The 24,945-nt window shown below is 55.5% G+C and overlaps 2 protein-coding genes across 4 annotated transcripts in view; both read right to left on the reverse strand.

The window, feature by feature from the left end:
• PADI3 (peptidyl arginine deiminase, type III) overlaps positions 1–15,645 on the reverse strand; it is a 53,513-nt gene extending 37,868 nt beyond the window's left edge. For 2 of the 3 annotated variants that reach the window (XM_015565955.1, XM_006766666.2), the window contains exons 1-4: positions 15,535–15,645; positions 9,934–10,114; positions 7,929–8,001; positions 4,270–4,331 (exon numbers count right to left, since the gene is read on the reverse strand). In XM_015565955.1, coding sequence (XP_015421441.1) covers positions 4,270–4,331; positions 7,929–8,001; positions 9,934–10,114; positions 15,535–15,626 — 408 coding nt within the window. In that variant the 5' untranslated portion in view covers positions 15,627–15,645. Of the gene's footprint in view, positions 1–551; positions 664–753; positions 858–1,064; positions 1,244–2,527; positions 2,654–2,978; positions 3,097–4,269; positions 4,332–7,928; positions 8,002–9,933; positions 10,115–15,534 lie in introns of all 3 variants that reach the window. The other variant, XM_006766667.2, reaches the window with a different exon arrangement.
• Positions 15,646–18,984: 3,339 nt separating this feature from the next.
• Positions 18,985–24,945, reverse strand: part of PADI1 (peptidyl arginine deiminase, type I) — a 30,019-nt gene continuing 24,058 nt past the window's right edge. The window contains exons 12-16 of the mRNA XM_006766668.2: positions 24,762–24,906; positions 23,864–23,957; positions 22,739–22,818; positions 22,377–22,502; positions 18,985–19,678 (exon numbers count right to left, since the gene is read on the reverse strand). Coding sequence (XP_006766731.1) covers positions 19,445–19,678; positions 22,377–22,502; positions 22,739–22,818; positions 23,864–23,957; positions 24,762–24,906 — 679 coding nt within the window. The 3' untranslated portion in view covers positions 18,985–19,444. The remainder of the gene's footprint in view (positions 19,679–22,376; positions 22,503–22,738; positions 22,819–23,863; positions 23,958–24,761; positions 24,907–24,945) is intronic.

Raw genomic sequence — 24,945 nt, forward strand, 5'->3', positions numbered from 1 at the left:
CCCCCACAGAGGGGATGCCCCCTCCTGCAAACCCAGATGGCACTTTGCTGGTGCCGCCCCTGGCGCTTCCTAGATGGTGAGAGCTGGGATTTTCCCACCTTGGGGTTTCTCAGCCTCGGCTCTATTGGCATCTGGGGCCAGGTCACTCCTTTCCGTAGGGGCCGGGAGCCAGTAGCATCACCACTCCGTGTGGCCATCTAAAATGCCTCCGACGGCTTCCTAACCCTCGGGGGACAAAATCGCCATCCGTTGAGAACCACTGGTCCAGGCTGCTAAGGGCAGGGCGTGTGTGGCCAACCCAGTGCCTAGCCCAGATCCTGGGGGTGAATGGGTGTTGAATCCAGCGTCACCGTGTTCCTGGGTCTCCAGAAAGTTCTGGAGAGAGGGAGCGAGCTCTAGGTCTTTAATTAGAAAGAGCGGTGTCCGGGGAGGGCGATCCAGCGCCCAGGTCCTCCTGCGTGTTCCCCGTGAGCCCCACCCCACCCGGTGGAGAAGGGCCAGCCTCCCCTCGGGCTGGTGTCCTGGCCGGGCACTGCCCGGCGGCGCGGTACCTGGATCCAGCGGTCATTTCGGTTCTCGGCCTGCGGGCAGATGGTCAGCTTGCAGCCGGCCTTCATGGCCAGCTCCGCCACTGCGTCCACGAACCGCGAGTTGTTTCTCACCCTGCAACAAGCCCGGGTAGAGCGGCTCAGGACAGAGCCAGGCCGGGGGGGCCACCAGGGTCGGAAGGACGCCCGTGTTCCCCAGACTCACTGGCACACGTACACCTCGAGGGGCGGCAGGGTGCTGGGCGTCATGATCCAGGGGGCCACCCGGAACACGACCGTGTCAGTGAAGATCGGGGACTCGGAGAAGTCCTGCAAGGGGGAGAGCAGAGAGGACAGAGCGCGGGCCCGGGGTCCAGAGGCCGGCTGACTCAGACCCGCGGCCCTGAGCAAGCCTTCATCTCAGGTTCTAGAGGGGACCTGGGGGGGTGGGGGTGGGACAGTCTGGGTCTTTCCCGCCAGCAGTACCCATCTCTCCCAGGACAGAGCCTTTCTGCTTCTCTGCCCGGCCACCCCTACCTCATTGGAGCCGTCCAGCAGGGTGACGTGGAAGGAGACGAGCCCCGAGAAGCCGGCGTCGGGGAAGGAGAGGCCCTCCACGAAGAAGCGCTCCTCGTCCCCGTGGAAGCGGGGCACCTCGTAGGACACCTTGTCCCGGCCCAGCACATGCCTGTAGGCCTCGCACGAGTCCTCGGGGCCTGGGAGGGGACCGGAGTAGCAGCTGTGGCTCCCTGGTGGGCCCGGGGAGCGTGAGGGATGCAGGAGAGCTGTGTGACCTCACCCAACATGCAGGCCAGACCATTCCTGCGCCTCACCTCCCACTGGCAAAGGGGGGAAAGATGCTTAATACGCCGTGTGGGCCAGGCTGGGGGCGGCATCGAAAAAAGTCACGTGTTAGATGCCCCCTAACCAGCGATTCCACTTCTAGGTATCTTTCCTACAAAATACACACACGAGGGTCTCCCTGGTTATTCACATGTTCATCGAACACACATTTACCAAGCACCTACTATGTACCTCTGAGGCACGGCTGTGGACTCAGGATACAGCCATGAGCTAGGTCCCTGCCCTCAATGAACCTATTGTAAAATCAGCAGCCGAATGACCCAGGGGACAGGGTGGGTTACAACATCTCTGTGCTTCGGGATGCTATGGAGCTGGGTAAAAGAGTGAAGCAGACCAGATAAATACACAGAAAGAGGGGTCGAGTATATAGTTCAGTGAAAGAAACGGGTTGGAAAGCAGAATATGCACACCACGCACACACATGCACACACACACACACACACACACACAGGCACATTTAGTACATACAGAAAGAGCAGTTAGAACACATACCGGATCCTTAACAGCAAACACATTTTAAGAGTCAAGTTTAGGGTTAGGGATAGGAGACTCTAGATGCTTTTATACTGTTTGGTCTTTTTTTAAAACGAGCATCTTATTACTTGTGTCCGCCGATCCTTAACAGAGAACACTTTTTAAGAGTCAGGTTTAGGGTTAGGGATAGAAGTCTCTTATTTTTTACTCTAGATGCTTTTATGCTGTTTGGTCTTTTTTTAAAACGAGCATCTTATTACTTGTGTCCATTTGTATTGTTTAAAGGTCTTTTACATCCTTGCTTGGACTTGCGATCATGGCAGTGTGGCTACGTAAAGCAATAGTCATGGTTTTTTCTCTGGGAAATGCACACTGAATTCTGCAGGGCCAACGCCCGTGGTGCCAGGACTGGCTGAGGAATACCTTGGTAAACAGCTGAATCTGAGGGGTTGGCCTCTGGGGGTTCGTTACACTGTTCTCCCTGCTTTTGTGCACGTTTGAAATATTTTGAGAGCAAACATTTCTAAACATGCTTGAAATACATTTTAAAAATTCATTCATCCAATAAAACAACCTCGGGCCACAGCTGTGCTGGCGATGCCAGCTGGCCAGGTCCAGAGCTCATGCATCTGACTGTTCCTCTGGGAGAGGCATGAACTCACCGCAGACATGGAAGACCCGTGCCCGCTTAGCGTCGTAGCTGGAGGTGTGGAGGATGAGTCTGTGGTCATCGAAGAGGGCAGCGGGGCCCTGGGTCCGCAGGACCATGACGGACATGTCTTCCAGGTCTGTGGAGACAGAGAATTTAGGGAAAGGGCCTGGCACACAGTAGGTGCTCAGATAATGTTAGCATTCCCTGCTCCCCTGGAGGGAGGGGAAGGTGAGAGCTTATTTCTTGAGTTCCATCCTGGGGGCATGCATGGCACCGGGGAAGCTGCGAGGGGCACCTACCAGCCCGAGGCAGGTTGGGAGAACCATCAAGGTGTATCTGGGAGCTGGGCCTCTGGCCCCGAGCTCCGCCTTCAGGGCCGTGCCTGTGGGTTGGAATCCCTACAAACTAGGTGAGCAATGACCCTGGACACCCAGGGACACGGGCTACCCTGGGCCCCTCACCTTGCAGGCAGCATACGTGCTGGTCACAGTTGTCCCGGTCATCACAGTTCAGATCGTCCCTGTCACAGTTCACTAGCAGGATGGCCCCATACCCATCGGGCCCCCAGACCCACTGGCGCTGCCAATGACAAAGCAAAGCTGGTGATGGGGGATGGGACCAAGCCTGTGCCTCCCTCCCCAGCAACCTCTCGGCGGGCCAACCCCATCCTGCCCTCTGAGGACAGGTCCACTCTCACTGAAGCGCCTCCTGCTCAAGAAACAGCAATAGCCCGGCCAGTGTGGCTCAGTGATTGAACATCAACCTATGAACCAGGAGTTCGCGGTTTGACTCACGGTCAGGGCACATGCCTGGATTGCGGGCTCGATCCCCAGTGAGGAGCACGAGGAGGCAGCCAATCAGTGATTCTCTCTCATCATTGGTGTTTCTATCTCTCTCTTCCTCTCTAAACTCAATAAAAAATATTTAAAAAGAAAGAAAATCAACAGCAATGGCTCCCCACTGCCCACATCATCAAGTCCAAACTGGTAGCTGTCTTTCGTGACTGTCCGTCCTCTTTCTCAACAGGCAACCTCCTAATTCTAAGTCCATCCCTCCCTGCAGCCTTATCTCCTGCTGTTCCCTCCACCGGGAATGCCCTCCCTTTTACATCCCTTTGGAGACCAGCTCAAGTGGACTTGCTTCCAGAAAATCCTCCTTGCTCACCCAGCCCACCTTGACCTTCTCCTCCAAACTCCTACTACATGAAGTGCCACCACAATTCAGAACAAGGTTCTCTAACATTTCATACTTGATAGATGTCCCTTTACATCCAGGTCAAGGAGTCAGCACACTATGGCCCTTGGACCAAATCTGGCCCATGGCCTGCGTTTGTAAATAAAGTTTTATTGGAACACAGTCATATGCACTTGTTTACATAGTGACTATAGTTCTTTCACACTACAGTAGCAGAATCAAGGTGCTGCCACAGAGACTGTATGGCTTGTGAAGCCTAAAATATTTATTATCTTGGTTTTACAGAAAAGGTTTGCTGACCCCCAACCTAGATGGAAAGTCCAGGAGAAAGTTCCCACAAAACAAGACCTAGCCCAGGCGCTGAGCACGTGTGTGCTTCATCGTCCCTGGCGATGACTTTTCTCCTGGGAATAGAAGATCCCCACCATGCCTGGCTCCCCTGACCTGGGCATCAGCTGGGAGGCCGGGGGATGCCTGTAACAACCTCGCCGCTATGAACCTAGCCAAGGGCAGTTCCAGACTCCATACCCCCTTATGGGCCCAGGGGAGATGTCCTACCTTGTCCACAAAGCTTCCGTTCTGCCTGCCCTCACAGTCCAGGTCGCAATCCAGGGTGATGTCTGCAAGGGAAGGGCAGAGAGAAGTCACCACAGGGTTCCCAGGAGATCAACACAGGCCTATGACCTTCACCTTTTACCTTCTGCTCTCAGGGCCCACCTGGGGCTGGGCAAATGGAAATAATTTCCAAGAAGACCCTGCCCAGAGGTGGGGGCATCCGGAGTCTCTCTCCCTGGGCTGGGGAAAGGCAGCGGCCTTGAGGAGGAAGCAGGGTCAGAGTAAAGACCCAGGACAAATGCTGCCCCCTCCAGGAAGCCTTCCCTGATCCCTCCTTCTGTATCTCTACAGGCCTCACTGTCTGGGGCACACCCTGCACTGAGCTCAGGTTTCCCTAGACATTCTTGGTCTGTGTGACGCTGTCTCACATCCTTGGGATGGGGGAGTGAGCCTGGACTTGGGTGTCAGACAGACATGGATGTGAATCCGGGCTCCGCCATCTGCCCGCTGTGGCCTCTCTGGGCCTCACCTTCATCCCATACTCTTAAAACCCCAGCTTCCATCCCACCTTCTGAACGTGTCTCCCTAGAACTGGGGGAGATTTTATAACACAAATGGGGCATTCACGGGAGAGAGGTAGGGGGAGGGGGAAGAAGGAAACATTTGAAATAATTTTTAAACTTGAAAAGATGCCCAACCACCATGCAACAAGTGAATGAATGTATCCCACAAACAGAATGTGGGCAAAAGACGTCCCACCCGAAAAATAATATGTACAATGTGAATCCATCCATAGGAAGTTCAAAGAACGGCAAAAATAGACATATGATTTGGGTATGCATATTCAGGTGACAAAACCACAAAGAAAAGCAAGAAAATACTTACCACAGGTTGTGGCTACCTCTACAGGAGGGAGGCCAGAGATCCGAGAGGGTGTATTTGGGGGAGACTTTGGGGTATATTTGGGGTGCTAGTCATGTTCTATTTCTTGACCTGGGCGATGGCTGTTCATTTGCTTTGTAATTATTCATTAATGTGTGTGTATAAAATAAAGCTTTATTGCAGTGGTTCTCAACCTTCTGGCCCTTTAAATACAGTTCCTCAGGTTGTGACCCAACCTTAAATTATTTTCGTTGCTACTTCATCACTGTAAGGCTGCTACTGTCATGAATCGTAATGTAAATATCTGATATATAGGATGGTCTTAGGCGACCCCTGTGAAAGGGTCGTTCGACTGCCAAAGGGGTCGCGACCCACAGGTTGAGAACCGCTGCTTTATTGTGTGGCTCAGTGCTTGAGAGTTGACCTATGAACCAGGAGGTCACGGTTTGATTCCCAGTCGGGATACATGCCAGGGTTGTGGGCTCGATCTCCAGTGGGGGGTGTGCAGGATGAGTCTCTCTCATCATTGATGTTTCTATCTCTCTCTCCCTCTCTCTTCCTCTCTGGAATCAATACAAAAATGCAGCTTTATGCACTTTTCTGTGTGATATTTTCCAATGAACAAGGGTGTATTGTGTGGTCAGGGATGGGGAGGCAGGGAGATCCCCAACCTAAGCCCTAACTAAAGGAAGGCGAATTAAAGCAACCATGAGATACAACCTCCCTGACTGGCACAAAGGGAGGAGGCTGATGGTGCCCAGTGCTGGCAAGGCACTCCCACCTGCTGCTGGCAGGTATATAAAGTGGTACTGTCTTTTTGGAGAGCAATTTGGCAATATCTATCCGAATTGACAAAGTGCATTTTCCATAACTCAGCAGTTCTGCTTCTAAAATGCCTCCTGAAGATGGAGCATTTTTAAATTTCTTGCTAATTGCTCTCCACGTGCTTAGTTGGTGCAAACTCCCACCCGTAGTGCAAGGAGCTCCCAGCTCCACATCCTTGGCAACACTAAGTTCAGCGTCTTTTCCTTTGGGCTCTGGTCACCGGGGCTTTCTCTTCTGTGAATTGCTTGTTCATATTTTTCGCCTATTTCTAGTCATTTGTCTTTTTTTCTTACTGATGGAAGTTTTCCATAATCGCTATGCTCCAAGGAAGCCATATGCATTGCAGATTTCTTCTCCCAGTCCAGAGCTGGATTCCTCTGTTGTACAGAAGTTTTGAATTTAAATACAGCCTAACTTATCAATCCTTCCCCTTATGATCTGTGCTACTGTTTTTCCTTGTTAGAGATACCCTTGACCTTGAGTTTGCAGATATTCTCTTCTAAAAGCTCTAAAATATTGATTTCACCTTAAGATTTTTAACCCGGCCTAGCTGGTTTGGCTCAGTGGATAGAGTGTCGGCCTGCAGACCAAGGTCCCAGGTTCGATTCCGGTCAAGGGCACATGCCCAGCACATGCCCAGGGTTGCAGGCTCGCTCCCAAATAGGGGGCAGCCAATCAATGATTTTCTCTCATCATGGATGTTTCTATCTCTCGCTCCTTCTCCCTTCCTCTCTGAAATCAATAAAAAATATATATTTTTTAGAAAAGATTTTTAACCCATCTGGAATTTATTTTTCAGTACAGTATAGTACGAGATATGGTTCCAGGTTTATTGATTCTCAAATGATATCCATGTGAGCAGGGGTCTATGGCCAGTTCTCTATGGGTTCTCTGGTCTGTATTTAATCATGCTGCCTCAAGTACTACAACTTGGAGAAAAGCCTTTGGTACCATGTATCCCTTCCTCTTCTTCTTCCTCAAAATTGTCTTGGCTATTCTTGCCCTTTGCTCTTCCCTATGAGATTTAAGCTCAGCCCAATAAAGTTCTGTTTAGACGGTTTGATACTGGCCCAGAGCTGTAGAATCTCTTTTCTGTTATTTTGTTTGTTTCATTCTTTCTTTCTCTTTGTGTTTCAGTTTGGGTAACTGTTGCCCTGTCTTCGAGTTCACCAGTTTTTTCTTCAGCTGTTCCACATCTGCCTATGGACCCATCAAAAACACGTCTCATCGGATTTTTATTTCCGGCATTTCCATTTGAATCCTTCTTATAGTTCTCATCTCTCTGCTGAAATTCCCCATATATTCATGCATGTTACCCACCTTTTTCTCTACAGCCTTTAACATATTAATCACTTTATATTTCCTGTCTGATAGTTGCATGGTTTATAGATCAGTTTGTGGAGAATTAGTCCCCCAAAAATTGAAGTTGGGAAAAGCAAGGTTCAGTTATATGTCTATATATGCTTCCATTTGCTTATGAAAGGGGGGGGGGGCGGAAATAAACATGTATGCGTGTGTCTACTTGTATAAGCACAGCATGTCTTAGAAGGATGCTGGGCCTGGGGGACCTGGAGTCTTGGGTCAATTTGGAGGTTAGGGGCACTGACCTCACACATATAACTACAGTCAGCCCTCTGCAGACTCAGATTCCCCACCGTGGAGCTGACCCTTGAACAACACAGGTTTGAACTGCAGGGTCAATAGAACTGCGCAGATCAATTGAAAATAAAAATCCATATATAACTGGACCCATGCAGTTCAAACCCATGTTTTTTAAGGCTCAACTATATACTCTTTTGTTTGAATTTTTTAAATGTGTACTTCTTGCTTTAAAAAAAAATAAAACTCATTGATTTTGGTAACAAGATCCTTGCTCAGTGTCATTCCCAACCACTTCCCATCCTGCCTTTGGCCAACGACCCTTGGCCACTCCCTCACCATGGCCCCCAACTTACCAACACAGGTGAGGTAGAGCACGGTGTACGCCAGGGGCTGGGGCTTATGTCTGGAGTAATAGGAAATCTGAACCTGCAGAGAGAGGGGCCCAGGGTCATGTTGGCTGAAGCCAAGAGCCCCCACCCCAAAGGATAGGCCTTGGGATATCTGGCAAGGTGCGGAGGAGACCTCTGTGCACTAAACTTGAGTTTACCAACTCAGCTCTTCCTTTAGCCTTCTCTATGCTGTTTATTTGTTTATGCCTCGGTTGGCCCATCTGTAAAATGGGCCTATTTGTGAGGGATTCTATGGAGACCGGGCCCCTGTGCTGCCGATGACTACGGTGTGATTTTGGCAAGCCCCTCTCCCCTCTGAGTCTCAGTCCCACCATGTGTAAATGAGAAGTTCAGACCGGGCAGGGTTTGGGACACTCTCCAAGCCAATGTTTTTATCTCTGGGACGCAAACAGGCCTGGACCTCAGACAGCCCAGCACCTCTGGGTTGTGTGACCTTGTCCAAAGCCCTTCACCTTTCTCAGCCGCCTCAGTTTCCTCATCTGCAAACTGGGACCATACAGGTTCCTAGCTCAGAGGACTATGGTGCAGCCTAAAACAACACACGTAAAAGACGGATCCCACAGACAGTGCCAGGAAGCATCAGCTGTTGTAAGTGGGGAGCAGGCAGCATTGTGTACAGACTCAGATTCTAGATGCGGCTGAGGAAATACCCTGGGAAAAGTTCCTATCTGCTCTGGGCCTCAATTTCCTTGGCTGGAGAGTGGGGGTAATAACAGTTCCTACCTGCAGGAGTGATTACAGGCTGTGAGGATTAAGGGAGGAACGCCTGTGACATGCCCAGCGTGTCCCAGTAACTGTCCCAGGCGGGGCCAGTGAGGAAGATGGAGCAGTTGGAGCCTGATGCATCAAAGCCACCTTGTGGTGAGGGCTGGATGGGCTCATGGGCAGCGCTCTTAAAGGGACCGTTTTCCAAAACATCGTTCCTGACATGCAGTGTAAATCCATCCCTCCTGTACGACAAGTCCTGGTTCCCATCAGCCATATAAGGTGGCATCGCCTGTGCCAAGCTCAGGGGCCACCCCATTTCTCCCAAAGTTTAAGCTGTTTCCTGCCCTGGAGCCAGAATGTTGCCGACAGCTGGGGCAGGTTAAAGATACTCTCTGGCTGAGTGAGCAGAGACAGGAGGGAAGGGAACTCGGGCAGGAAGAGAGTAGATTAGAGGAAGAAGAGGCAACTTGGGGAAATGTCACCTTGGGGCAGGGGGTCTCACCAGAAAGAGCATCCGTCCCCTGTCCCTGCTCCCTGCTCCCTCCTCTCTCCACGCGGAGCTGCAGGGACACCCTAACCAGCTCTCAGCCCACAGGTGGGGAAACGACTTGCCAGAGGACACACACTTTGTGTGTTTTTTGTTCTTGTTTTTTGTTCACCCTCACCAGAGGATATTCTTCCCATTGCTTTTCAGAGAGAATGGAAAGGAGGAAGGGAGGGAGGGGGAAGGAGAGAGAGAGAGAGAGAGAGAAACATCGATGTGAGAGAGGCACACTGACTGGTTGCCCCAGGAACCTGCCCTCGACCAGGAATCGAACCTGCGGCCCTTCAGTGCGTGGGCCCAATGCTCTAACCACTTAGAAACACTGGCCACGGCCACACGCTTGGGTTTCTTGTTTGTATGGTTCTGTTCATCTCCACCTGAGGATCTTTTTCTATTGGTTTTTAGAGAGAGCGGAAGGGTGAGGGAGAGAAGAGAGAGGAGAATATCGATGTGAGAGAGACACAGCAGTTGGCTGCCTCCCACCTGCGCCCCGACCAGGCGGGGGATCAAGCCTGCAACCGAGGTACATACCCTTGATGCTGAGGCTCTGTCCACTGAGCACACTGGCTAGGGCCACACTCTGTGTCTTTAAGCGCACTTATCACCACGCTACTCTGCCCTCTGGGTAAAAAGAGGGCCCAGGGAAGCTATTTCACTGCCTCCCCGCCCTGCCCCCAGACCACGGGACCCACTCACGTGACTGTCGTTGACATCATTGCTGGGAGAGTTCATGACCACGATGATCTCCAGCCCTGCGTTATAGCGCCACCGCCTGGCGTCCGCACGCTCCCGGCCCCTCTCCGTGCTGGGAGAGATGTAGACGGCCACACCGGGGGTCCCGTAGACCTCGAGCATCTCTGTGCCCTCCGGTACTGACCTGGGAAGAACAGGGAGCCATGGGAAGTGCTAGAGGGGGCAGCCCTTGTTCCGATGCTTGAGCTGTGGTTCAAAGCCTTGCTTCCTCCAGGAAGCCTTCCCTGACCACCCCAGGCCTCTCAGATCCTCCCAGTAAGCTCCTGGGAGTCAAGCCACGACCACCCACAAATGTATACACAGTCTTGCATTCCAAGGCTCCGTGTTCATTCACATTTCCTTTGTGAGTTTCCCGGGCATTAACTGTGGAATTAAGAAGTCTGTGATGTTATCTGACGCTGGGACTCCAGCTCGTCTGGGAGTCCTGTTTGAAGTCAGTCTGCTCATCTTCTTATGGTCTGAGGGGTGCCCCCTGTGTACACAGGCACTGTTCTCCCCAGAGCGTTCAGTCCCACTGGGAGCTGAGGACAGAGCTCTGCCCAGGGCAGCCAGATGGGGCTCAGGGCCACAGGGTCAGGGGTGGTGCCTGGACCAGAGGCAAGAGCCCCAATACTAGACAGGCTGGGTCGCACACCAGCCGGGTGACCTCGAGTAGTCGCCTGGCCTCCCTGCGCTCCGTCACCTCACCTATAAAGTGAGATAATGACCCCCCACTTAGCCACACTCACTGGCCATCATGAGGCTCAAATGTGGTCATTGGAAGGAAAGGCTTGGAACACTGCCCGCCAGGGTGGGGGAGGGGTTCTGAAAGGAGATTAAGGCCCAGGAAGCTGGAGGCGGTTTGAGAGCGTGGGCCGGGGTGTCTGCGCAGGCTTCCCTGAGGAAGGCAGGGGGACCGAGACAAGGAGAACACACCGAGGGGAAGGCATTTCACCAGGGAGCCGGAGGAAGTCAAGTTTAACCAACAAAACCAGCTGTTGTATCCCACCCCTCTGCCATGGGGAGCCGGCGATGGCTCTTGATTAGGAGGCGGTGAAGCCTGTGGACTCTGGGGCCAGGGCACCCGGGTCCAAATGCCAGCCTCGCCATTCACTAGGCCTGTGACCTGGAGGGAGTGGTGCGGCCTCCCGCTGCCTCAGTGTCCGCGTCTATAAAGGGGGGATGATGAGGAGATCAAAGGAGTGGGTGTGTGTAAATGCCCGGGGTGAGCGAAAGTCAGGGTCACCTGAACCCGTGCCCTCATTTTACTGCTGGGAAAACGGAGGCTTCAGAGAAAAGGGACTGGAAGGTAGGGCTCCAGACTCCCCGTGCAGTGCTCATGCCCCGTCCTGGAAGCTGTGTGTTAGGAAGATCAAAGGGGTGGCTGATGGGAGGAGACCTGTGTCAGGTACGGGAGGATCTGGGTGTTCCACTTCCCGGAAGTCAGCAGAAGTGGCCAGGCCACCTTGAGCTGCCAGCATCCTGCTCCAGCCCGTGCCCGCCGGCCCAGCCCCAGGAGGTGCGTGTGGCTTGGAGCCCCGGTTTCTCCCCAGAAGAGGCTGTCCACGCACAGGACAGGCCGAGGCCCCCCCAGCACCACGCCCTCGCAGCCAGCCTAGGAGGCGGGGAATGGAGGGTGAGGTGTGGCAGGGGGTTTGCCAGGGATGGAGGCATGTCCTGGGGTGCAGGACTCTCAGTGCTGAAACCTAGAACTCTTGGGCAAACGGACAGCTGGTCACCCTCGCAGTGCCCAGCCTCGGACTCACCCGTGAAAGCAGATTCCAGAACCAGAGGGACTGCAGGCAAGGCCCTGGAACCGGCACTTACAACCACCCTGATGCCCAGTGAAGCCAGAAGCACAGCTAAGGGTGAGCTGTCTCAGAAATGCTGGAGCCTGGTGCCCCAGGGCACGTGGGGATGACTCAGGGTGAGCCCACCCTGTCCTGGGAAACAAGACTAGTCAGGTCTCCCCTTGGGTCTCGTGTCTTCCCTGCAATGGTGAGAATGGCGATGAAGGTAGCTCCCATAGCCATATTATCCCCACTTTGCAGGTGAGGAAACTGAGGCTCAGAGATGACAGGTGACTTGTCACACAGCTAGTAAGGGACAGCCAGGACTCATGGCCAGCTCTGTCCCCACTCCCTTGCAAACCCAAACCCATCGACCTCTGGGAAAACAAAAGCAGACTTTCTGAGCCAAGGGACTGGCAGGAAAGGTCCCTGTAGCTGAAAACACACAGGTTGACAAGATGACCACCAAGGTCCCCACCGAGTGGCCCCCAGGGGCCGGGGAGACCAGGTACCCGCTGCTCTTCCCGCTCAGTGAGGCTCCCAGATCCTGGCCTCTCAACAGAACCAGGGTCAAGAAATCACTGGCCCTCCTTGGCCCCATGTCTTCCCGCCCCAGGAAAGTGCGGCCACACTTTTATCTTGAAAAGTTGGAGAAGTGCCGCCTCCCAGGCCCCACTCCGCACGGCAGTCAGAGCCCTTGGTGAAAATCCACTGCAGACAGCGGGGAGCTGCTTTGTCACATCAGGGACGAAGCCCAGAGGCCCCTGGGAGCAGAGCTTGAAACCCACTGCTCTGCAGGGCACACGGGGAAACCGAGGCCCAGGAAGAAGCAGGAGGTTGCTCTAAATGACACTGCAAACGGTGGCAGAGCTCCGACCAAACCTCAGGGCCACTGGCCCACAGGTGCCCGAGCCTTTTCACCCCATGAGGTCACCTCTGCTGAGCAAGGGGTGACGTGGGCTGTTTGTCCTTCCACTGAGGGCAGCGGCTCTCAACCTGGCTGTACGTTCACCCCGGGGGCGTGGCTCAACACAGGAATCCCTGCTCAGGAAAACAGAGCCCCTCACCCCGTCAGGGCCATCTCCAACTCAACTCGAGGCAGGAAGACAGGATTTAATCCACTGCCTCAGATAGAGCAGCCCAGTGGTCTTGCCTGTGCTCATCCTTCAAGGCCCTGGCTGGTGCCCTTCCTCCAAGAAGCCTGCCCTGACTGCTCAGCCTATGCTAAGGTCTCTTTTCTCATCTCCTCCTTCTCCAAATACAGTTCAGAGGTTGCTCCCCAGTGTACGGCAGGCTTGGGGACACTTGAGACTGTCCACAGGGTCAGGATAAAGCCTTAATATGGTGACAACGATGATAATCATGGTGACAGTCACCATCATTGAATGTTCACCACATGCCAGGTGTCACCTGCATGCTCTGCACCCATAATCTCCTTCAATCTTCCCAAGAGCCCTTGGGACAAAAGGCCAAATGGTTTGGGTTGCATCCGGGCTCTGCACTCCTCACTGGCTGTGTGACATGGGGCAAGTTGTCCTCTCTGTGCCTCAGTTTCCCCATCTATAATATGGGGAGGATGATAATGTCCGCCTCCTAGAATTGATAAGAGAATTGGTTAACATATGCAAAGCGCCAGGCAGTGACTGGGTGGAGCTGGCTCTAAGTGTCATTGCTGATATTATTATCATCATCATCATTATTATATCATCTCCATCCTACAGAGGAAGAAACAGAGACTCAGATAAAGCGACTTTCCTAGGGTCAGGCCGCTGCTAGAACGCGGAGCCAGGGCTGAGTCACCATGCCCACTGCCCACTGCCCCTTCTCCCGTTGGCCCGCAGTCTGAGCGTCAGGGTTGCTCAGTCCTGGCCTCCCCACGCGGAAGAGTCTCCGCGCTGACCCAGGACTGCCCTGTCTGCCAGGCAGGCGTCCCTTCCGCAGCCCCCCGGGGAGGGGCCCAGCTTCTGCAGAACTGCAGGATGGGCCCCTCAGAGGGCAGGGACCATGCCTGCCTGCTCACCTCTGTGTCCCCGAGCCTGGCACACATTACACCCAAAAGAAATACCAGGGGGGCTGGTCATCGAGACCCAAGAATCCCTAGTTCGAAGGTGCGGGAGGCTCCACCTACCACCCTGTGGCTATCCCACCGCAGCCTCCTCTGCAAACCCCACATGGCCCACCCACTCCATTGCCCCAGACACTGCTGCTTTGCCTCGCATTACCCCAATCTGTCCCCCATCCTCTCAGGAAGCTCTTCAGGGGAGGAGCTAGCCCCACGCTTCCTGGGGCACATCTGCCCTATGGGCAGGAGGCAGGGGGGGTGGGATGAGTCACTCCATGGGCATGAAGTGCTGGAGAAGGCAGTGGTGCCCAGCCACACAAGTACCCCTCCTCTCTCATCACTTCTGGAACAGTCTCTATGGCTGCCCTCTCCTCAGAAGCCACCAAATCCCCTTCCCACTCCTCACCGCCCCCCCCACCCCCCCGCCACCTCAACCCGGCTTTAGTTCCCAGGACCTCGCTGGGCCAGGCCTGCTCAGACTTGGTTCCCTCCCATGACCAGCTCCTCACCCCCTCTCACCTACTACCCCGGGACCAACCTATCTCTGCTTCTTTCTAAGTTCACTCCAATTTTTAAGTTTTAATCTAGGACACTGGTTCTCAGCTGGGGCGAGCCCCTCCACCCCGGGCACAGCTGGCAATGCCTGGAGACACTTTTGGTTGTCATCAGTGTAAGGTGCTCCTGGCACCCGGTGAGTAGAAGCCAGGGACACTGCTCAGCATCTCAGGGCGCAGACGGGCCCACCGGCTCTCCCCGGCCCCGTCCATAGACCTGAGGCTGAGAAACCTGGTCGGTAAGATGGGAGCAACGACACGGCTCTGCCTTCTCCCCTCCCAGACCCTTGACTACCTGTGTACCCAGTTCAGCCTCAGGAGCTGGGGCCCCTGAAGACTTCCTCAAACCTTCCCCAAAGGCACCTTTTCCTCCTGGGAGAGGGAGAAGGTGGGGTCTCGTCTCCAGCCGTTGGCTTTAAGGACATGGGCATACGGTGGGGGCAGAATGCATGGGCCTCAAACAGCTGGAGGAGACCCCTCCACCTCAAGTGGCGGACAGCCAAGTTCATAAGACTCTTGACCACCAGTGGGTTTCAATCCTGACTTGGCCACTGAGTCACTGTGTGACCTGAGCAAATGGCTTGGCCTCTCTGTGTCTCAGTTTCCTCACCTGTCAAATAAGATGAAGGATAATGAACTTAGCTCATATGGTTGTTGTGAAAGTTACATTTAAGAGGCTTGTGACGCTCTTAGGACAGTGCCTGGCACTGAGTAAGTGCTATCTGCGTATAAGTAATTGGAAAAAAAAGATTGACGCTGTTTTCAGGCTCATCGGCAGGAACTGGGTCTGGGGAGGCAGACCTGTGTGCTCAGCCAGGCTCTCAGCCCAGCCTGCAGCGTCCTCCGGACAGAGAGCATGCGCAAGCCCCGTGCCTCCAGCACCCCCTCCCCCTCCCTGGCTCCAAGGCCCTGGCCAGAGCTCAGCCGCTATAAGCCTCGCTACCCACCTTCGGTCCCCCAAACTTCAAGTTTCCTGGCTATAGTCTCCTCGCAAAAGGTGAGGACCCAAGCTCCTTTGATTGGCTGGTGTGCCAAGGCCAAGGCTCAGGGAGAGGCAGCCATGCCAGGCCCAAGCCCTGAAGATGCCCTACACAGCTCACAGGGAGGACCCAGGGAGATAACACCGAGGGCCCGCTAAGCCCAGGCCTCTGGCTCTTACCCATAAATGTCCACCAGGGTCTCCACGCCAGCCACGCACACGGCACTGGTGGGATGCTCCAGGGACACTCGCACGATCCTCTGCAGGGACATGCTGGCCTCAGACTGGGCTGGGGCCACAAAGCCCAACTCTGCCTACCTACAGGCCCCCGGGCCAGTGGTTTAAAAGACCCTGGCCCTGCCCTTCCAGCCCAGGGTGCTAGCTCATTGGCTGCCGTGCTGGAAGCCCAGCCCCTTCCTAGAGCCAGGACCTCTGGATTGGCTGGAGGAAATCTGATTTGCATATGAACTTGTTGCTTCCACCCCAGCACTGAGGGAGTTAATTTCTGGCTTTAAAGGGGAGCAAGTCGCCACAGGTACCTGGTCAGGGCTCCAGGGCCTGGGAGGGGGGGAGTGGGGGTACAGAGCTGTGCAGTATTGGTCTGTGTCCCTCACTTTCCATCCTCCTCATCCCCTTTTCCTGCATTCTCAGAGATGATTTGCTTTAGCGGGGAGCTTCTCCACCCTGCTGGGGAGGTGGCAAAATGCAGATTTCTGGGCCCGGCGTCCTGTCTGATGCATCTGGATTCTTTACAAGCGCCCCAAAGAATGATGCACTTTGAGGAACACCAGCCTCTTCCTTTAAGAGTGTGGATTTTAGAAGCAGGGTTGGATGTCAGCCCTGGCTCCGCCACATCCTGGCTGGGTGACCTGGGGCAAGTCACTTAATTGTTCTGTGCCTCACTTTTCACATCTGATAAGTGGCTGTTGTGCGGCTTAGATGAGACAACGTGGGTAGCGCTCTAGCACAGAGCTTGGCATTACTTCATGATGAGCGTTGTTGTTATTGTTGTTATTATTATTAGATACCAAAGCCTCTGGGAGGGGCACGCGATGAGGGTGAAAAAGCTCTCTGACCAGGGGGAGCTTAGGAGGTCAGAGCAGGCTTGCTTTTCAGGTGGGGAAACTGAGGCCAGAGCGGACTTTCCGGCACCTGGAGGAACTGCAGGAGCAAGGGCTCTGGCAGGAGGAGTCTTGGGTTCAGACTCCACCATGAACAGGGCTCTGGGGCCTTGGTTTCCTCGTCTGTAGAGAATGTGGCTAATCACCGGCCCTGGCAGAGAGCGAGGCGGGGCACACCCTGCCCCAGAGGCTCAGGAGGTGCTGAATAGAGGTTTCCTCTCTTCTCCCTGGTGCTGCTGATGGTTGGGGCCAGCTGGAGACCAGGATCCGCCTCCCAGAGTCCCCAGCTAAAGCACTTGCCGAAGTCGGGGACCTCAGCAGGACTCTAAGACTGGTGCTCCAGTCTCCCAGTTTCTGGGGGGAAGTTCTTCTCAGAGACAACTGCTGGGCTGCTGGGTCCGGTGACAGCTTCTCGTTTTGGGCTGTAAAATGCTTGGTGGCTGACTCCGCTCTGGATAAGAGTTTGAGCTCAGGAGAAGTCCTAGACAGCCTCCTCAGCCCACTGTGAGCACGGTTGGGAAATAGATTCAGGAAGTGGGGGGCTCCCCCCCCCGCAACACTGGGCACTGGCCCACTGCACTGGGAAAAGAGCCCCAACTCTCCCTTTGGCAGCAGACCCAGGCCTTCACCTCTCCCCAGTGATGACCAGCTTTTAGGAACAGATCGGTGGCTCGTTCAGACTAAAGTGCCAATGACGGATGGCAAAAAGTTTTTGCCTCTAAGCCCACAAGAAAAGCGAATATAAAGTGAATGAGTGGGTGAGTGAGTGAATGTCAAAGGGTGCGATCTGAGGCAGCAACCAGTGTGTAGGATGCGAGGGGAGATACTTTCAGATCTGAAACCAGACCGCTGAGTAACACGGTGGCTTAGAGGCAGAAATGAAAGGGAGTCAGTGGCATGTGACCCCGGGCACCAGTCCCCCTGGGGACCCCCCGGCTTCTGTCAATAGCCCCAGTGGTCTTCCCTCTAAGAGACGGCAGAGGTAGCCCAGGAAGGGACACGAAATGGAGCAGCAGGGCCCACCTCCGCTGACAGCCATCTCAACAGGGCCTTGGCCCCAGGCAGCGGGCATGTGCCAGCCATCCTGATGGAGCAGCCCGCCTGGCTGCCTGGTGGTGTAGTAGGTGAAACTTTCTTCCCTCCTCCTCACAGCCCCGCAAACAAAAGCGAAGGAGGCGGCCCCTTGAATAAATGCATGTTGGCATTTTTATTAATCAGAAAGGAGGTGACCAGTCACCCGGTCATTTTCAGAGGGAACATCAGTGTCCCCCAGCAGCCCCTGCGGCAATCCCAGCGCTTCACACACCCAGCGCCGCTCTAGGGACTTGCTCCCCATTTCTCTGCAGTGCCTCCTCCCCTCTCCGCCCTTTACCCCTGGGGTCGCAGCCCCTGAACATCTCCCTTCTCCTCTTGGCTCAGTCTAGGTTTCCTCGTGATGACGATCAGAGAATGAGCAGGTAAGACCAGGGGCTTGCAGACGGGGTCCCGACAGAGCCTTCTGGAAGGGGAAGGTTCAGGTACGCCGCCCTCGCCAGCTTACACCAGAGCTGGTCCATTTTTATTCGTTTCCTATGTTGGGTTTCCACATAAGCGTCTGGTTACTAATAGAGTTTAACAGTAGCTGGCTCAACCCAGGTCTCACCAGGGGCCGCTAAAGACCCCGAAGGTGAAGGTCCAGGGGCTGGGGGCCCCCGAGGGGGCCCCTCAAGCAGTGGGAGACAGAGCAGAGGTCTGCTCCCTGCTGCCCAGGCCTGTCAGGGGCAAGGGCCACCTCTCACCCTGCACTGGCCAAGCCTGCCTGCCTGTGCACGGCCTGGTGACCGCCCCCGGGGCCGGAGCATTGACCCCTGTGGCAGCTGGATCTTCCTTTCTAGACAAGGGGACACAGGGCTGTCACGGGGGTTTACCCACAGGTGAAACCCAAGCTACGCTCCGGGTCTTGGGGGTTGCTGAGGGAGCCTGGCCAAGCCTTTCCCTCCCACTGCTGGCAGAAGGAAGGGAATAATTAGAGACTATTAAAGGGAATTAAACCCCACCTTCAGAGATAGCCTAATGGCCCCCCACCCTCTTCTCACATCCGGGCCCCTCCCTGCTACATCTGGAACAGCCCGCTGCCCTCACATGCGGAGTCCAGAACCCAAGGCCCAGGAGCCCGGGACGCGGAAGCCCGGCCCCCGCTTCTGTCCGGTGCCTCAGCCCTCTCTGCCAGCCTGGCATCCCCCTCCTGACAGGCTTCCTGCCAGGCTTCCTGCCTTTGATGCCCTCCCAGGCCTCTCTTTGACCTCGTAGCCTTTTTGAGCTGGAAGCAGCCAGTACTCGTAATTAAAGGCTTTCCACGCAGATAACAAGCACCCTTCTGAGGAAAGAGTCAGGCATGAAAGGGTTTTTGTTGCCTTTTTTTCCTTTAGAAGCAAACCCTCCACGCTGGCTTCTCCTGTCCTTATTTGCCTATGTAAACCCGGTTGAGGGGGCTGGGAGGTCAAGCTACCACATGTGTACAGGGTGCAGGAGCCACAGGTGGCCCGGACCCAAGGCCCTCACGTCGGAGCCCAGGCTCCCTGAGCCCCATTCCTGGTAGTTGGAAGAGAGGATGACAGCTGGCAAGCACAAAGGGCCCGTCAGGACAGACGGGGAGCGATTCCAAGGGGGTGCCCGCCACGGCCACGCATCGCCGCCCTTGAACACGCCAGAGCTGTTGGTCTTCTCCAGGGCCCCCGGGAGCTGTGATGGAGAGGGGAGAGGGGAGGCTGAGGGTGGTCCTTCTCGGGCGGGGCAGGCCCCTCCAGAGGTGAGGATGTGTGGTGCCCATCCCTGTGTCCCCGTGCCCACGGTGGCCAGCACGTTTGCAGGCACTTGAGGGATTGTGCCTAGCAGGCCTCCCCCTATGGAGGCTAGGAAGAGGTTCCTTGCTTTCGCTCTGGCGGGCTTCCCAACAGGTGGGCAGAGAGAATGGCGGGGAGGGAGCAGGCTCAGGGCACCATGTGCCACCACTTGAAGGAGAAGGGCTGCCGGCGCACGTTGGTCCCGCAGTGGATCTCCCCGAGCAGCTTGTGGTAGGACAGGTAGTCGTCGATGAAGACGCAGTGGAGGCCCAAGGGCTCCAGCAGGGACCGCACCTTCTCCTCCAGGCAGCAGCGGCCGTTGATGATGGGCCCGTAGGGCTTGGGGATGCCCAGGTACTTGCCTAAGACTACCATGTTGACCTGTAGAAGAGACAAGGCAAGAGGGAGGCCCGGCTGGCTGCGGACACCCGGCACATGGGGAACCCTTCTGGCCTGTGGCTCTGGCAGACCCATCCCTAGGTCCTGTCCCACCCTGGCCAGCATCCCTGGGCCACCAGGGCTGGGGCTCCCTCAGAATGAAGGTCCTGCCCAGCTGGCGTGGCTCAGTAGTTGAGCATCGACCTATGAACCAGGAGGTCATGGTTTGGTTCCTGGTCAGGGCATGCAGGAGGCAGCAGATGGATGATTCTCTCTCATCATTGATGTTTCTATATCCCTGTCCCTCTCCTTTCCTCTCTGAAACCAATAAAAATATATTTTAAAAGAAAGAACGAAGAATGTCTATGGAAGCAGAGAAGAAATAGATTCATGGTTGGAAGAGAGGATTGATAACCAGCAGGGCTGTCAGTAACATACATGGGAGATTTATATAAAGACACACCGTCCTCTACCCCTTTCTCCCATCCATCAGAAAACTGTCACAACAGCTTGGTAAGAATAAGAGTTTACCATTATCTGACAGAAACGTGTACAAAAAATATGCCATCGCCCTCGCTGGTTTGGCTCAGTGGATAGAGCGTCAGTCTGCGGTCTATAGGATCTCAGGTTCGATTCCAGTAAAGGGCACATGCCTGGGTTGAGGGCTTGATCCCCAGGAGGGGGTGTGCAGGAGGCAGCCAATCAGTGATTCTCTCTCATCATTGATGTTTCTATCTCTCTCTCCCTCTCCCTTCCTCTCTGAAATCAATAAAAATATATCATACACACACACGCGCGCGCACACACACACACACCCACATACACCACCTACCCGGTCTATGGTGTGAATGTCCTTGTGGGGCTAGTGCATTTGTTCAGTGTGCAGCTTGCTCAGCTGTCCCTGGAAGCCCGGATAATCCCAGGTAATGATCACCATGTACTGAGCACCTACTATGTGCCAGATATAGCATCACTAGCCCGCACAGCCTTCCTCTGAGGCTGTGATTGGGACAGGTCTGTAAACATGCTCAGGCCACACAGAGAAGTGGAAGACTGAAATTTGGTTTGGTCTGACCATTACCAAGACTCATACTCTTTATCCTCTGCCAGAATGGAGCACTATGGCGGCCTGGGGCTGAGGCTGGGGCAAGGGGCTGGGAGCCTTTGGGGGCACCTGGGTTTATCTCCGGTGGGGCCCTGGCTGGGGGCCTAGAGGTGGGGAAGGGACATCTCCCCAGTGCAGGGTGTGGAGGTTTCTTAGAAGAAAGGCCAGCCCCGGCTTGATGGCCAGAGGAGGGGACATTCTGGACCTGCTTCTAGAGGCCACCTCAGTATGGGGTGAGCTGTCCTGGACCCTGTGGCATCCCATTCTCCAAGCCCTAGCCCCTCACCCTCAAGTCTGTCCTGCAGAGCCATCTAGGCTGGAAGCAACATCAAGCTGGGGGGTCTCAGGTCAGCTCCATGGCCTTGGCCCTGAGCGACCCCCTTGCTCACTAATGGGCCAGGACTTGCCAGGGAAGGAGTGAGGCCGGGAGACCAAGGGGAGGGAGAGGAGCCAGGTGCAGGGTTCAGGACAGAGCCAGACAGGTGGGCCCCTCCTGGATGAGGACTCAGGAGACGGAGGCTGCTCCCTGGCTCGCTGGGGACCATGGGCAAGCCAACCCCTCCCCTCTGTGGCCTCAGTTTCCCCATCTGACAAATGAGGGGTTAACTCAGCATTCCCTAGGGGCCCTTCCAGTAAACACAGACGGGGACCCTATGGCGTGTGTTGGGGAGTGGGCTTCTGGCAGGTGTGGGCAAGGCCACAGCCAAAGGAGGGCTGACCTAGGTCATGGGCTCTGACCCAGGCCTTACCAGCAACCCTCAGCCGGGCCAGAGCTGGTCGCCCCTTAGAACTCTATGTCCAGTACGGTAGCCACTAGCCCCCTGTGACTGTTAAAATTCAAATTAAAGTAAAAGTTTGGTCAACCACACCAGCCACAGTTGAAGTGTTCAGTAGCCACACGTGGCTCAGTGGCTCCCATGTCATGTTGTGCAAATACAGAACATTTCCATCACCCCAGAGAGTTCTAACGGCACTGCCTCAGGACGGTGGTTCTCCACCAGGGGGGATTTTTACCCCCCGGGATTGCTGCTGGCATCATGTAGGGAGGGGACAGAGATCCCCACATCCTTTCCCAAGGGAATAATGGGCACTTTGGCCAGGACTGTGCTGATAGCATCGCGCAGGCCCCTCCCAGGGGCCAGGCTGGTGAGCTCACAATCTCTCACCTGCTTGTCAGCTGCCGAGCTAATGACAGCCCGGGAGGTGGCTGCCACCTGCCCCACCTGCTGGGCCCAGGAGCCCCACTGGGGAGTAGAGAAGGCGGCTGAGGCCCAGAAACGGAAGCCCAACACATTTGGAACCAAACCACACTTTCTTTTCCCATTTGGGGAAAACCACGCCCTGAGTCGTGGGGCTGCGGGAAGTTGTGCAGCGTCCCTGCCCTGCCCCACTGGGTACCCCTCACGGAGGCAATCCAAAGGGCCCAGGTTGAGAGCCACTGATGGACGGCCTGTGTTGGCACGGAAAACACACACATGCTGGAGGGTGCGGGCCACCCCGGCTGTGCCATCTGTCCCTGTACGGGGGTGCTGTTCTCTGGAGGCCCAGCGGGGTCCCCACCAGGCCCCAGGAACCAGAACAGCCCCGTGCTCTCACCATGTCGGGGAAGAAGGCTTCTGCGTGGGGGCCCCTCAGGTAGAAGAGCTGGGGGATGTCCACGATGTCCCGCTCCGTCAGGCCCAGCTCCCGCTTCAGCACCTGCCGGTTCCAGTCGATGCATTTCTGGGGGTTGAGTGAGGATCCAAGGTTTGCAGAGTGCCTACTGTGTGCAGCCTCTGTGCCTTTTAGCTCCTTTGAGCTCCTTTGATCTTTGTGCCATTGCTACCCGAAGGTGGGAAAACTGAGGCTCAAATGGCCTTCCCTCGGGCCCTGCCCTACCCTCAGGTCTCAGCAGCCCCCAGCTGCTCTCTCTGGATAATGGGGGACCCCCAAGAACAGGCAGCAGGCCTGTCCCTCACCTGTACATAGAGACTGTCGCTCCGGAGGCTTCTGTCGGCCAGCAATTCATTAATGCTTCTCTTCACCTTCTCCTCTAACCCTGCAAGAGAGAGAGACCGTCCATGGGCTCAGGGAGTCCTGCCCAGGCCACCATGGGCCCAGGCCTTCATGATCTGGGCCAGAATTTCCTCCCCACCTCAGTGCCAGGGCCTGAAGCAAGGATGGAGAAAGCCAGAGATGGAAACCCTGATAGGACCTGGCTCTGGCTGCCAGTAAATCCTGGGGATGGATCACAGACCCCTTGGGAAGGGACACCTGGGTTCAGGGCCTAATCATCTCCATACAGTTACCTTTACTGGATACCCACCATGTTCTGGGACTCCCGCTGAGTTTATTATTAACCTTTAAAGCACTGCCAGGTAGGGTTCATTATCTCCCAATTCAGAAAGAGGAAACGGAGGCACTGAGAGGGTCAGAGCGCATCTGTGATGTCACAGCCAGCAAATGGCGAGACCAGGATTTGGACCCAGGTGTCTACCCAGGCCACAGGCCACTCCACAGCCCTTCCCAGGCCCCATTCCTCAGGGGAGAGCTCTGAGCTCTGTCGGGGGGAGAGGAGGGTCTGTCAATTCCCAAACGAGGGTATAAAAGGGGCCCTGACCACCCCCCTGGCTGCTGGGCTCCCTTCCCTTAAGCCCCTAGCCCTGCTGCTCCCTGCGGCTCGGCCCTGGGAAAGCCACCTCCCTCTGAGTCTCGGTATCCTCCTCTGTGAAAGGACATGGGAGATCCGAAGGGGGGAGAACGCATGCCCTGCACAGGATGGCACAGCCATGCTCATTGCTTCCTGCTCTTTTCCTCTCCCGGGGTGTGGCCAGGCACCGCCCACTGGATGGAGGAGGTCCCCGCCTTGGGTGTGCCTAGGGCAGATCACCACCTCGCAGCTCCCTTTCCTAGCCCAAGAGAGGGAGCGCCCTCATCCTTAGGTCCCACGTGAGAGTCAGGAGAATTAGTGACGTCCGGCTCTGAGCGCAGATCTGCAGACAAAGGGCCTGTAGACGGGCACAGTCGGGAAAGGCATCAGCGGTGCCCAGGGCTGGCAGTGTAAGGGCAGCGTCCCCGCAGGACCCTGGGTCACTGGCACTCACCGTCAAACTGGACCGCCTTCCCGTGGCCCTCCTCTTTCTTCTCTTGGAACAGTTTAAGGCAAGCGCTGGGGCTCGCCAGGAGCAGCCGGAAGCCCTGGCACAGAGGGAGGGAGAAGAGCTCAGTGCACGGGTTCCCCCTAGATGCAGGAGACCCCAAACTCGGGAGGGGCCTGAGTTCAGAGGCCAGAGCGCGCACGGACACTCCTCTCCACCTCAGCGTCACCCACCGGCTACAAAGAACTACCAACAGGTCCTCCAAGCTGGTTCAGGCCTCTAGGCCCTTGTCCATGACATTCTCCCTGCCTGGGGGTCCTTCCCTGCTTTACCCACCTGGGAATGCACCCCCCCCCCACCCCCCGTCCCAGGCTGCTTGCTCCCTGAAGGCTGTGCCCTCCCTGGCCATCTCTGCAAGGCGGTAAAGTGAGGGATTAACATATTGGCCCAGAGCCTACTGTCTGGGTTTGAACCTTACCCTACCTGTTAATTGCCCTTCTGAGCCTCAGTTTCCTCATCTACAAAATGGGGGCAATGATAATACTAGCCACCTCATGAGAATTAAATGAATTAAAACATGTACACAACATAGGTGCTCAGTAAATGTTACCAATGTTTTATCACTGTCATTTCACAAGGGTCTTGGCTGAGTGGTGTGGATCAGAGGAAACACCCGGTAAGTGTGAGAATGTGTGTGAGTAGTGAGCCACTGAGTGCCCCCCTGACCTGAGCTCTAACCTCCTCCAAGAAGCCCTCCAAGATTAATACCCCCTGGCCTCAAGGGTACCCTGCCTCTGAGCTCAGTATGGATTAGGTGTTCAGTTGGTCCCAAGTAGCTCTGCCCTGTTTCATCCCCTCAGGTCAGGCAAGGGCAGAGGTGGTTCACGCAGGAGAGGGGGCACACCTTTTGGTCGGAGGTGGGCACGAAGGTCAGGAATTCATCCACGTGGCCCACGGAGAGCCAGTCAGAGTAGAGCTCCACGGGCGCCTGCACCTGCTGGGCCTGCAGGAAGTCACGCACCACCTTGGCCATCCGCCGCCCACCTGTCCTGTCGGGGGAGGGAGAGAGCGGCCATCACCTCGTGGTG

The sequence above is a fragment of the Myotis davidii genome, unplaced genomic scaffold (genome assembly GCF_000327345.1).
Source record: "Myotis davidii unplaced genomic scaffold, ASM32734v1 scaffold299, whole genome shotgun sequence".
Taxonomy (NCBI): Eukaryota; Metazoa; Chordata; class Mammalia; order Chiroptera; family Vespertilionidae; genus Myotis; species Myotis davidii.